We start from the raw sequence: 15,000 nt of genomic DNA on the forward strand, positions 1-15,000 counted from the left end.
CCAGGAGCTGTATTATTTAGGGTTTCTGCTAATATGACAGTTTACTTAACAGCAAAAAACTAAGATTTTAGAGCGTTCGCGCTATAATCCTTTGATTTGACTGACAGGACAGCTGTTTCGGTCGTTGCTTAGCAAAAAAGGCAGTGCTGTGCGCCTCGCGTTTTTAGAACTAAAAGACGCATTCTGTGTTTTTATTTAAACCTAAATAAGTTCGTCTGTCAGTTGGCAGGCAGTTTTGATCGCTTTATTAAAAGTTGTTGCTGTGTGCAGTGTGTAAAATAAAATAAAAACTGTTTTACCCTCCTGCTGACTATAGTGTCTTGCCCCTCCCAACCCATTCACACACGCACATAAGCCTAGATGATTCGACTATCGGTCGACTATAGAAAGATTCGAAAATTCTGATTCGACTATGAAAATTCATAGTCGGGGACAGCCCTAATATATATAAGTTATACATCACCAAGAATGTTGGCCTTTGACCTAATATTTCTTTAGCAGTCATTCTGATATGGCATTTTGTCTAACAGATATTTAAATATTTAAGTGAATGGGTCTTTGAAATAAACGGACACTTTAAGTATCTTTGAAGTGCACAGATCTTTTTTTAATGAATGGATCTCTGACGTGAACAGATCCTTTTTTCTTTTTCTTTTTTTTAAGTGGATGGATCCTTGACGTAAACAAATCTTCTTTTAAGTCAACGGATCTTAAAATGAACAGATCTTTGACATGAACAGATCTTTTTTTCAAGTGAATAGATCTTCAAAGTGAACAGGGCCCGTATCCCTAAAGAATTTGTGCAAAAATGGCTCCTAGCGGCCAAATTCTAAGAAAATTCTCAGAGTCATGACGTTTTCTTAGAATTTCCCCTAAAAGTGACACGAAAATCCCAGTTAATATAAAAGCTATTCCTCAAGATTCCTAGCGCTTAAAAGGGCTCCTAAGGCAAGATCTGCTAAGAGCAGGGAAGAGGACTTTTAGTGGCTTAGGAGTTCCCCTAAGCAGCTGCACAAAATGGCCAACAGAGGAGGCAGGAGAGATGTCCTGCAAACACTGGATGACAGGGAATTATTGAGACGCTACAGATTGGATCGTGCAGGAATCATGGGTAACACTTTACAATACGTGTGCACAAATAAGCATTAATTCATGCTTAATTAATGCACAGATAATCACGAGTTAATGTATAATTAATGAAGAACTAAACTATTTATTAATTATTACTACATCAGCAACTAATGAACATTCTATGTGATTCATATACAGATCTGGCCATTAAAAATGCGTCTATTTTCACGCGGCAGCCTGCAATTCGGCACGCGAGGCCACGCGTCATGCCGCAGCGGCTTTTTTAGATTTTTTTACAACGTGGTTGCACTTCATACAATATCCACCAGGTGGCGCAAGGAACAACATTCTGTAGCCAAACCCTGCACAAAGAGGGATATTTGGACAGTATTTACGTCTGTATTTCATTCTGTATGTAACGGCAAAGTATTTATAATTTCGTTTCTTTTTTATTAAGGTAATTTAGAAAAAAAAAGTTTGGAGCATTTTTGTTCGTTAAACGTAAGCTTTTTGTTTCTTAAAGACCAAGCGGCAGACAGTGAGTTTACCTACTCTGTTTTTCAATTTGCCTTCTCAAATCACGAATTGGCTAAAATAAAATCCATAGATGTAAAACAAAAGATTTAAATACTAAGAGATATAAATGTGTGCTATTAGGTGCCAATCGTTTGTGCGGAGAGTGCAAAACACATTTTTAGGACATGAAGGATCAAGCTCGATCAGTTACATTTTTTTCAGTGGAAAATATGTAACCACTATTTTTTGTCAGACATGATAAATAAATATGTAGAAAGACTTAAATTACTACTTAACGAAAAAAAACGAGGATTTGAGGAGGACTGTTAACTGCATCATCACTGACTCAGAAAACAGTAGTTTCTAAATAAATAATTAAAATATCTCCTTACTGTTTGACAGTCAAGGTATTTACTTGTTCCAGTGTTTTGTGGCAAGCTTTAAACAAGGAACCCTTCCAAGCTGTGCTGAACGTGCGCTCAATGCTGCTGACAGGACCGTGTTTCCACCAGCGCTGCAAGTTTTTTTTTAATCACCACTGAATGTTAAAACATAATTTTAGCCCGCATTTGATCTTTGACGGATTAAAATGCAGGGCTATACGTCTTAAAAGTGTAACATGGAAATATAATGGATGTACTGCGAAAAAAGTTTTATACTCGACAGTAAGTACGTTTACATGGACAACAATATTCCGATTTTAACGCGATTAAATACTCTGATTAAGAAGTAACCATGTAAAATGATATATTTTAATTAATTTAATCCGACTAAAGTCATATTTTGAGTAAACACAAATCGAATTAAGACAGGTGGAGTATTCCTATTTTAGTCGCATTATGGAAGACATGTACACACCTTAATCACACTATTCCCCTTGTGTAGGATTTTTCGCCATATTTTGTGACAGGATACACAAATGCTGCGCTCCAGGCAGGTTTTTGAGCTCGTAAATCACGTCTTCAAAGAACTTTGTAGCGTTCCAAGCAAGTCACGCCAAGAATTTATTATTTTTATAGTATTAATAATTTGATTGCAACGTTAAATTGTCCTAAATATTACTCTATTTTTCCACCGTGTGCCACTTGCATAAACACCGCACCCCTTTATTGTTGTTTCTTGGGCTAAGTCATGTCAGAACTGGGAACTGGGAGTGCGTCGATCTAGTACGAGTTCACGGGTGGGAATTCACGGTTTTAACTGCCGTTCCAGTGCACTTTCACTGGTAGAAGTTTGGAAAAACACGGGTAACGGGTTGCCTGGAACGCGGCATAACGCTCTCAGTTGGTCGCGCTTTAGTTTCATTTTTATTTATTTATTTGTTTCTTCAACATGGGCTTAATCAAAGCTCATTGTTGATAAATAGTTTGTCTGTTATCATAATGTATTGTTTTATGGAAACGTATTTAACATTCAACCCCCTTTTGTGCATATTTGTTAGTAGGCCTAGTTATTTTAATTTTGTGAACGGGATTTCCGCTATTGTAATGTCTAGGATGCTTTTCACTTTTACTTTTGAATTCATGATCTTGGTTTTGCTTACATATTGGCTACACCTATCAATTTTAAGATTAAAACAAATTCTTAAAAGATGGATTTGTTATTTTTAATTAAACAGCATAACAAAAATAAAATAAAACTAACTTATATAGCATTTATTAACAAAAACTAATAAGACGAGGCACTCCATCACATGCTGTGTTATACGCCGACTAAACAATTTATTACAGGGCGCGCAAACACTGAGCAATCAAAATAATTAATTTAAAAATAACAATAAATAGCAAGTACAAAATTACAAAATACATTATAAAATTCAATATTTTAAAGCCACAGCAAATGAAGATTTACATGTTTGAGAGGTAGCTCGTCTTTTTCATACCATTTATACAATTTTAGATACACTTGATTTTATTGATTTGTGCAAGAGGAGAAATATAAACTATAGTTTAGAGTGTAAAAAAATTATTTGATGTATTATTGTGAGTAGTAGTAGTATTTCCTTTTATTTCATTTTGTGCTGTACATTATGATGTCGCGCTGCCCAATGAAGTTTTTTTTTTTTTTTAATACATAAAAGGAAAGGGAACCATTTAGATTTGGCCTAATGTCAATGTAAGTACTATACCCTAGTATTATAATCCTAATATTAAAAATAATGTCAACAAATAAACAGAAGGATCATTTTTCAAAACAATAAGGCTTTTATTATGTGACTGACAATGGATACAATTGTTCAGTATCACAAGTGCTCCAGTGAGTTCTGCAAGTTTTTAAACATATATATTTTTTTACTTTTTACTTTTTAAAAAAGTGGAAAAGTTGTTCTTCTATTTCGGAGAAGTTCGTTAAGTCTGTCTCTTATCAGCTTCCAGTCACGAACTGCGGGGTTGAATCTCCGACCAACAGCATCTGAAAGTGCTTGACGAAGGTTGTTGGGTAGTGCATTTTTCCCCCTGGAGCCGTCAAAGTTAACAGAACCTGCCCAGTTCTGATAAAGGTTGAGGGGAATTAACCTTTTAAACAAAAGAACAGCGAAACGATCTGCCCTTGGTTTCCCGTCTGGTCCTGTTGATTCCAGATACAGTTTATTCTCGGTCTCTACTGAAACATGATTTAAATGTACATCTGGAAGGATTACTCCCTGCATGAGAGACCGGCGAATACGATGATGGTGATGAGAATGGGAGGTGTTTGTTGGTGTTTCAGGCAATCTCAAATGGAATGATGTCATGATGGAAGGAGAAACCCGTGAATAATCTTGATTCGGCGAATTTTCATTATGGAGCATCGGATTCGTCACCACTGGGTTGTTGGTTAATCCTTCTGATGTTGAGCCCGCTAACGAATGATCTGGGCTGGTTTGTAGGTTGAGCGTCCGGACAGTCAGTGGTGTAGAGGCTGCAGCAGGAACACCGAAATCAGCATCAACCAGGTGCGCTGACAGCGAATGGTCTTCGCGAGCAGACTGAGGAGATGACCACAAGACCGTAAAACGGCATGGGCGGCATGAACGTGACGTGGTCGATTTGTCCAATCACGGACGAGTTCATGAACGTGACGTCGACGATTTGTCCAATCACAGACTAGGTCCTGAATCAAAGCGCGGAATCCAAAACATATAGATGAAGACGTTCTGCTTTCTTGTAATTTGCTTGCTGCTTTCATTTTTACGTCACTGTTTAGATTTTATTCGCTGCTTGCAATGGCGATAACAATACAGTGCATCATTTCTCCCTGTTGAGCGCATTGCTGGACGATGTGTGTCAAATACATCCACGGTGCAATTAAGTACAACAACAGAAAAAGTGACTATAGTCATGCCACTATGTACAGTGGTTGAGGTCTAAAATGTTCTAATATTTGTTAAGTGATCATTTGCTTTACTATTTGTAAATTGTATACAATAAAAATATATTTTGTTCTGTAATTTGCTTGGCCTGACTTGGCTTTCATTAATGAAAAGAAAATGTAGTTGTTGTTATATTTGTCTTGAAAATATCGATATACCAACAACTATATTTTCTATATATTTTCATCTGTGTGCGTGCGTGCGCGTATATAGATAGATAGATAGATAGATAGATAGATAGATAGATAGATAGATAGATAGATAGATAGATAGATAGATAGATAGATAGATAGATGAAAATAGAGAAAATATAGTTCAAGAACAAAATATAGAACAAAATGTGTACACACAAATGTTAATATACACTTTAAAAATATTAAATGATATCTGTTTAAAAAACTGTTTCACATGAAAAATATAATTTTATTGCATGTCGCGGTGTTATGTGTAGTTGAGTCAAAGAAGGCTACAGTTAGCCAGCTCTAGATCAGTGAGTCTCAAGCCACCCCCCTTCCCCTGGTTTGCATTTGTATAGCTCCAGTAATCATTTACATATAAAAGCTACACCGAGGCCAAGGTGACATGAATCATGGGGGGTGTCAGGTGCTAAGCCTTCCACATCAATTTTTGGCAGTTCCCTACAATTATCTGTGCTAACTGCGCATTCCTGTGAACAGCCATTAACCTGAAACTTCTGCGACAATTCACAGTGTCGTTAAATGACGAAAACCACTTTTTTCATGCAGTGTACATCGCAAAACCTCTAGTGTCTTCATGTACTGTATATTGAAGTTTAGACAGTTTGCAAGAATATTTAGTATCACTGGTGTGAAAATGCTGTTAGATGGCGGTGGAGTAAACGGGAGTTGAGACTGGCAGATCCAGCTATTTTAGGCTACTTTGAATTTAAAGTTCAGGTTGCATTGTCCGATAAAAAAAAAATAAAAATGATCAGAACTATCAGCACAGTATATAACACTAATCTGGTTGCACAATAGAAAGAAATATGCAAACACTAGCCATGAGCCGTGTCAATTTCGACACAAAGGGAAGTGGGAACTATTTGTTTTTTTCAGTTATTTTAAAAGTAGCAGTTAATGAGGCGATCAGCGGCAGTATAAAGAGCGAAATGTTTATGAATAGCCGAATGGGGATGGGGGGTGAATGCTGCCTGTTTTGCCTTGTAATCAACATTTTATTGAGACTGTTTTTGGGGGGGTCCAACTGTGTAGCATTCGGTTTAATTGCGGATTCAGCATTCAAATGCATGCCAGGGAAAAGGGGAAAGCTTTCCTCACACGCTCCACCTATGATACACCCTCTTATCACAAAACATTAGTGTCCACACCCCTGACACACTGTACGAATATATACAGTCCATCCATCTGTAAAGTCATCTCAAAATGACCAAAATCAGCAAGCTGCATTCCCAAGACATCAGGGTGATGAGGTCTGCTGGAAGTTCTACTCAAGAAATATCCCGACATCTGAAATCCATTGGTGTACACGCTACATTGAGCACTATCCGGAGACACTACAAAGAAAGATCATCACACAAACGTAATCCTCGCAAAATAACGGAGTAAGTTACCCACTGCATGACGCGAACACAAACACTGGCCTAAATACCGGTTAATGCTAAGTGGTGGTTATGCATAAACTGTCAAATGTTTAACTATTTTCTGTTTTGCCCTTGATTTTAGAGACATTGTCCTATCCATAGAGAATATCACTCATCAGAATGATGAACTGGTGTCATGTTCCGTGAAAAAACAGCTATGGCGTGACAGCGGAGTGGAAATAAGCGAGCGATCCATTCGGAGGATAAGGCAAAAGCTTGGGTGGAAGTATGGGAAAACTCAACATTGTCCCATGATCAGAGACAAAAATAAAGAGTTACGTCTCCAACAAGCCCAAAAATGGATTGCTGAGAAGGAGTCATTTCACGATGTAATTTTCACTGATGAAACAACAGTGGCTTTGGACCGCTTTGCCACCATGTCATTTCGTAGAAGTGGGAGACACGTGTCTAAACCAAAGCCAAAGCACCCGCTAAAAGTTCATGTTTGGGGAGCAATATCCAGACTGGGTCCGGGACCGATTGCAATCTTCGAAGGCATAATGGACCGGTCTTTCTTTGAAAATGCTATTGTAACAGAAACTGCTGCCCCATACATTAGGGAAAACTTCGGAGCACATCACCGTTTTTTCCAGGACAATGACCCGAAGCACACTGCTGCAGGCAGACTCATTGCTGAACAGGGTGTAAACTGGGTGAAGACTCCCGCCGAATCCCCCGACATGAATCCCATTGAAATGGTGTGGCATGCTCTGAAAGATTATATTCGAAAAGTAGCAAAACCAACTACAAAGTCTGACTTAATTGATGCCATAAATAAATTCTGGTTTGAGGAACTTACAGCAGTGGCATGCAACAAGTACATAAACAGACTGTTTAAAGTTCTTCCGGCTGTGGTGAAACATCAGGGTGGACATACTGGAATGTAACGATGTATAAAGTTGTTTAAAAATGTCTAAGCATTGGCAAAACTGTAAAATGAAAATAAAATGTACATTAATGATCACTTGAATAAATAAGCTTTTTTAACGTTGTTGTTCAGAATCTGCTGTTATCAAAAACATAAAATAATACTGATAATACTGATAAAAATGCATAAACACGAGTTTAATGCATAAATAAACCTGAGTGAGCATAGTAGCCCGGGATTATCAGAGATAGGTTTATTAATATTTCATTTTGAGTTAAGAAATTATTATATTAATTGTTATAGAAATTAATACAATATTACATAATTATATAGGCGTTGCTGTATATGCCAATGCTGTCTGTGCGCGATTTAGACAGCATTCACAAGTGTATCATGAATAAATATTACATGTATTTCCAATTAAAAAGCCCTACAAGAAACATTTCATGCATCACACACAGTCTTGTCCATTAACTGATCCTCTTTTTTTCCGTATTATTCGTTTATATCCATTATTTTCAACTTCATTTTGATCTCTTTACATAACATTCTGGGCTGCGTTTCGATTAATTTTAGTGCTTAAAAGCGTTTTCATTTTGTGAGCGTTCGTTATTGTTTCACGTGCCTTTCCCAAAAGTGCACTTAACACAATTGCAAATTGCAATTAATATACAAATCATTGAAGAGTGAATTATTCACGTAGTTTCATTTGGAAATAATTTATTGTCACACAGTGAAATAGGCCTACATTCCTTATATTAACTGATAGTATTTTTTTCCGTGTTGGTATTAATATTATTATCATTATCATTATTATTACTATTAGTAATAATATTACTATTAGCCAGTTATTATTGTATATATTTTTAGTTTCGTTTATATTCGTTTCCCCCACCCTTAATTTTGCTCTCTTTACTTAACGTTCATGTAAATGATACTGTAAATGCTTGACATATGCTATATGACTGAATTTTACTGGAATGTAGTTTAAAGGTTGAATTGAACATATTTTATTTTGTTTCGTCTAATTAATAGACTAGACTATATAATTACTAAACTGTTTTACTGAGGAATGCATCATTCACGTAGTTTCATTTGTAAATGAAAACATGCTAATTTATCGTCACACACGGGGAGAAATACAATCAAAATTTTTATTGGCATAATTGTCAGGTGTTAAAAATAAATAGCCCTAACCAGATATTAAAATAATAGTAGCCTATTAATAATAAAGTGATTTAGAGCTATCTACTTTTTTGTTTATTGTGAATCGCTTAACCTAAATAACGTTCTGTATATCCTATTTGCCATATATTTAGCAAATATTGTAAACGACAATTATGCCAATAAAGTTTTGCCTTTATGATTGTATTAATGCCCGTGTGTGACCATAAACGATTTACAAATGGAACGTGAATGATTCACTCGACAATGAAACACTTTATAGGTTATCTATTAATTAGAAAAAAGATGAATATATATATATATATATATATATATATATATATATATATATATATATATATATATATGAGATCGAAATGATAGGAAAATTAACGAATATAAACGAATAATGTCCGAAGAAGATGTCCCCTCCAGGTCACCGTACAAACGAGTCATTCGGGCTTAGAGCGATGTTTGCTGCCGCTCCAGTCCAGTGCGTTACATGACTGCCCCCTACTGATCATGTCTTTCCTATGTCATTGTATTTTCCGTGTTCCCTTGGAATACACCGGCGTCACGCGAGACCACTTTACTTCCCGCGCGCATTTTAAATGGCCAGATCTGTATATATATATATATATATATATATATATATATATATATATATATATAAAGTCATTTTTTAGTTTTTGCTATTTTTATTAGTGCTTTTTAATAAATCTATGTAGTTTATTAATATTTTCAGTTATTTTTTGTTTTTATTTTCTGTTGTCATTATATTGCTAATATAATAATAATAATAATAATACTTTTGGTACTTTTGTCATTTTTTTAGTAAATTTTTATTATCTTAATTTTTATTCATATCTTTAATAATTTTAATAATATAATTTTTTTGTTTATATTTTATTTTGATTTTAATTTGCGTAATAGTATTTTTAATGTTTTTTTTGCAATTTTTATTAGTTTTTCATATATCTATATTTTTTATTCTATAAATTGAGATTTCAAAAATAAATAGACTTTTATTTTCCTTGTGCAATGTATATATATATATATATATATATATATATATATATATATATAAATAAATAAATAAATGTAAAACTTTCTAAAACTTTAAAATAAACACTATTGTCCTTCAAAAATAAAAAATGTAATTTTTCTTTTTGCTATTTTATTAGTTTTTATATATCTATAGTTTTTGTTAACATCTTGAGTTAGTTTTTACGTTTATATTTTCAGTTTTCAATTTAATTTGCGATAGTAGTTTTTAATTTGTAACTTTTTTGTAATTTAAATATATATAACAGATCTCAAAAACAAATAGACTTCATTTTCCTTGTGAAATAAATTAATATTCTATTCTATAAAATAAAAAAAACTATAAAATAAACAGTATTTTCCTTCATAAATATTTTTTATAATACTTTTTATAATACAATATACATGCAGACACAAACTATCAATCTGTGTGTATATATAAAACAAAATTATGAACGCAAATATTTCTCATCAAATTGTTCAATAATCTTTTTATAAAGCTATATTGTTACTTTGTCAATAATTGTCAAAAAAACATAAAATAAATGCTATTTTCATTTCAAATTATATCGATAAAAAAAAAATCTCATGAAACATCAGATCTCATTGCAAACTCCAACATTTCTCATTAAATCATTTAACTTTAATAGCTCTATATGCATACTGTGTGTCAAAAACAGTGTTATTTTGTTATTCTCTTTAAGCAAGAATATATTTTGTTCTTGTGATTTCAGGCTGAAATGTGACCCGGACATCCATGAAGCCATTAAACAATCCGCTGAATGTAATCCAGAGTGACACCGGAGCAAAAAGTCACAAAGCCGTTGAATTATTGACCGTGTTTCCCAGCGGCGGAGCTAAAAGTTTCAAACGGCTCATTCATAAACAGATTTGTGCGTCTGCGTTTCCATTAAAGCTCCAAATCAACTTAATAAGGGCAACATGTAAGTCAGCGCCCGGTAATAACAGCTCAGCCGAAGGAATTAAAATCACACGTTTAATTAATTCTAATTAGCATTGTTTTTAATCAACAAGCAAATTCCAAAATGACTTTTGACAAGCTAATTAGCTCATGCAAATCTGCGCTCACGTACTCCGGCGTTGGTGCGTTCGCTCTGAGCCAAAGCAAATTGCATCCAGCAGAAAAAAGACAGGAAAACACGAGCGCGAAGCAAGATTTTCCATATTCATGCGCACACGTAAACATCGGCGTTTGCAAACACTCGTGTCGTGGAGAACTCTTTACTGATGACTTTGCTGGTGGGCGAGTTCTCGTTACGGTTGAGCCTGACCAACTTAATTAAGATCTGTCAAAACTAGACGCCTCTTAATCACAGTAATATACTGGAGGCTTCCTAATGTGCATTGGTTTACTCCAGTTATCAACAACGTCTCAACAATGTCTGTTTCTCTTTGACAGAAATGAGATTTAATGCAGATCAAACTGCAGCTTTTCTTTACTTGTGAACAAGAGCTCAAAACGAAACCATAATAAAGTCTCAAACTGTGCTCAAATATGTGACCCTGGACCACAAAACCAGTCTTAAGTCACTGGGGTATATTTGTAGCAATAGCCAAAAATACATTGCATGGGTTAAAATTTTAGATTTTTTTTTTATGCCAAAAATCATTAGGAAATTAAGTAAAGATCATGTTCCATGAAGATTTTTTGTAAAATTCCTACTGTAAATATATCAAAATGTAATTTTTGATTTGTAATATGCATTGTTAAGAACTTAATTTGGACAACTTTAAAGGTGATTTTCTCAGTATTTTGATTTTTTTGCACCCTCAGATTTCAGATTTTCAAATAGATGTATCTCAGCCAAATATTGTCCTATCCCAACAAATCATACAGCAATAGAAAGCTTATTTATTGAGCTTTCATATGATGCATACATCTCAGTTTTGTAAAATTTAACCTTATGACTGGTTTTGTGGTCCAGGGTCACATATGTCTCATTATGATCTCAATCATTTCTCGTCCTTTAAAAAAAATCAAAGCTACACTCTTAAAAATAAAGGTGCTTTAAAAGGTTCCTCACAGCGATGTCAGAGAAGAACCATTTTTGGTTCCACAAAGAACCATTCAGTCAAAGGATCTTCAAAGAACCATCTCTTCTTACCTTTTTATAATCTGAAGAACCTTCTTTTGCCACAGAAAGGTTCTTCAGATGTTAAAGGTTTATTATTGAACCATTTAAACAAAAAAGGTTCTTCTATGGCATCGTGAAGCATCTTTATTTTAAGAGCGTTTGTGAGCCACAAAAGAGAACATCTGAGCAAAAACACCTTTAATCATAATAATAAACACTTTGTACATTTGATACGTTGTAGAAGTGTTCAACACCTCAACATCATCTCAGTTGTTTCTCCTAGAAACAAATGAAACTTAATAGATGTTTCTCTCGAACAAAAGACTCCTCAATAAAGTCTCAAACTCCATTCATAGATCTCATTATGATTTCAACTTTTTGTTAAATTCTTTCACATTAATTAATTGCTCCACAACAATTGACTCGTTTGTGTCTGTTTCTGTTTCTCCTGAGAAACCGGTTTCTCTCTTATGATAAAGGTGCTTTAAAAGGTTCCTCACAGCGATGCCATAGAAGAACCATTTTTGGTTCCACAAAGAACCATTTAGTCAAAGATTTATCAAAGAACTTACTGTAAGTATCATAAAATGTTGAGTAGCAACAGAACCATCTCTTTCTTACCTTTTTATAATCTGAAGAACCTTCTTTCGCCACAAAGAAGCTTTTGTGAAACAAAAAAGGTTCTTCAGATGTTAAAGTTTCTTTATGGAACCATTTAGACAAAAAAAAAAAAGGTCCTTCTACGGCATCGGGAAGCATCTTTGTTTTTAAGAGCGTATGTGAGCCATAAAAGAGAAAATCTACAATCATAATGATCAACTTTTTGTTCTCTTACGACATCTCAGTTGTCTCTCCTAGACAGAAAAGAGATTAAATGGAGTCTCCTGCTTCTCAGATGTTTCTCACATGTGTCTCTAAACCGTGCTCAGATTTGCCTGCAACCAAGTCAGATCTCATTATGATCTCAATCATTTCTCATCAAATTTTTCAACATTGTTTTTACAGCTTTAGGACAACACTTGATATCCCTACATCATCTCAGTTGTTTCTTCAGCTTCTCAGATGTTTCTCCTGAGCTATAAAAGAGACAAATCTGAGCAACATCCTCTATAATCATAGTGATCAACTCTTTGTTCTCTTACATCATCTCAGCTGTTTATCCTAGACAAAAAATTTATTTAATGGAGTCTTAGCTTAAAAGATGTTTCTCCTGAGCTATAAAAGAGACAAAACTGAGCAATAATATCTGAAAATAATGATAAACTCTTGTAGAAGTATTCACACTCTACAATCTCATATATGTGACCCTGGACCACAAAACCAGCCATAAGGTTAAATTTTACAAAACTGAGACATATACATCATATGAAAGCTCAATAAATAAGCTTTCTATTGATGTATGGTTTGTTGGGATTGGACAATATTTTGCCGAGATACATCTATTTGAAAATCTGGAATCTGAGGATGCAAAAAAAATCTAAATCCTGAGAAAATCACCTTTAAAGTTGTCCAAATTAAGTTCTTAACAATGCATATTACTAATCAAAAATTTCATTTTGATATATTTATAGTAGGAATTTTACAAAAAATCTTCATGGAACATGATCTTTACTTAATTTCCTAATGATTTTTGGCATAAAAGAAAAATCGATCATTTTGACCCATACCATGTATTGTTGGCTATTGCTACAAATATACCCCAGCGACTTAAGACTGGTTTTGTGCTCCAGGGTCACATATATGTCTCCTCAATAAAGTCTCAGACTGCAGATTTGCCTGCAAACAAGTCAGATCTCATTATGATCTCCATCATTTCTCATCAAATTCTTCAACATTGGTTTTACAGTTTTATGACGAAACTTGACATCTCTACATCATCTCAGCTAGATTTAATGGAGTCTTCAACTTCTCAGATGTTTCTCCTGAGCTATAAAAGAGACAAAACTGAGCAACAATCTCTATAATCATAATGATCAACTCTTTGTTCTCTTACATCATCTCAGCTGTTTATCCTACACAAAAAATTGATTTAATGGAGTCTTAACTTAAAAGATGTTTCTCCTGAGCTATAAAAGAGACAAAACTGAGCAATAATGTCTGAAAATAATGATAAACTCTTGTAGAAGTATTCACACTCCACAATCTCATAAATGTCTCCTCAATAAAGTCTCAGACTGCAGATTTGCCTGCAAACAAGTCAGATCTCATTATGATCTCCATCATTTCTCATCAAATTCTTCAACATTGGTTTTACAGTTTTATGACGACACTTGATATCCCTACATCATCTCGGTTGTTTCTCCAGCTTCTTAGATGTTTCTCCTGAGCTATAAAAGAGACAAAACTGAGCAACAATCTCTATAATCATAGTGATCAACTCTTTGTTCTCTTACATCATCTCAGCTGTTTATCCTAGACAAAAAATTGATTTAATGGAGTCTTAGCTTAAAAGATGTTTCTCCTGAGCTATAAAAGAGACATATCTGAGCAACATTCTCTATAATCATAATGATCAACTCTTTGTTCTCTTACGTTATATCTCGATATCTACAACATCTCAGTTGTCTCTCTTAAACAGAAATGAGAGTCTTCAACTTTGTTTCTCCTGAGACAAGTCTGAGCAATAACACCTATGATGATAAAGATAAAGATAAAGTCTTTGTTGTAAAAGTGTCTCCTATGAGAATCACACACGCAGCGTTTAGATAATCCTTAACTAGCTAAACCCTAACCGTAGATGGGATCTCACGTCCGGACTGCACCGGGAGAATTGCGCTGACATTTGCTGTAATTTGCTGATCCTCTAAGCGGCTCGCTTCAGTCCGCTTCAGCTGTAAGTGGAGTCAGCCAACAGCAATTACTGTGCGAGCGGCCGCCGGCGCTCAGCGGGAAGAAGACTTTAGCGGCGCGCTGCTGTCAGGCCGCTGTTCCCGCACCGGGGGACTAATGCTTTCATCGTTCTAGCGAGCTCGTTTCAATGAGACCTCGGGGATTCGGCACGGCAAAATTATTCCCATTTTTTCAGCCGTCATATAAGACGAGCGCAGCTGCTCATCTGACGCTCACACCATGCATTTATGCACGACTCCAGTCGTTTGCTCGCAGTGTACAGGAAAATATTCCTAGTGAGAATAATTGAGTCCTGGACTTACACTGTCACTGATTCTTTTAAGTGAAGGAAACTTTTAATGAACCTTCTACTATGTTTCCTCTGTGTTAAAACAATGTTTAGAGAGATAGTTCTCCCAGAAATGTAAATTCTGTCATC

At 34.9% G+C, this 15,000-nt stretch overlaps 1 protein-coding gene across 1 annotated transcript in view; it reads right to left on the reverse strand.

Annotated features, from left to right (window-relative positions):
- LOC141300392 (receptor-type tyrosine-protein phosphatase mu-like) overlaps positions 1–15,000 on the reverse strand; it is a 166,968-nt gene that overhangs the window by 21,911 nt on the left and 130,057 nt on the right. The window contains exons 16-17 of the mRNA XM_073830663.1: positions 14,016–14,059; positions 4,391–4,555 (exon numbers count right to left, since the gene is read on the reverse strand). Of these exons, the coding sequence (XP_073686764.1) occupies positions 4,391–4,555; positions 14,016–14,059 (209 nt within the window). The remainder of the gene's footprint in view (positions 1–4,390; positions 4,556–14,015; positions 14,060–15,000) is intronic.

Source organism: Garra rufa, chromosome 24 (genome assembly GCF_049309525.1).
Source record: "Garra rufa chromosome 24, GarRuf1.0, whole genome shotgun sequence".
Taxonomy (NCBI): Eukaryota; Metazoa; Chordata; class Actinopteri; order Cypriniformes; family Cyprinidae; genus Garra; species Garra rufa.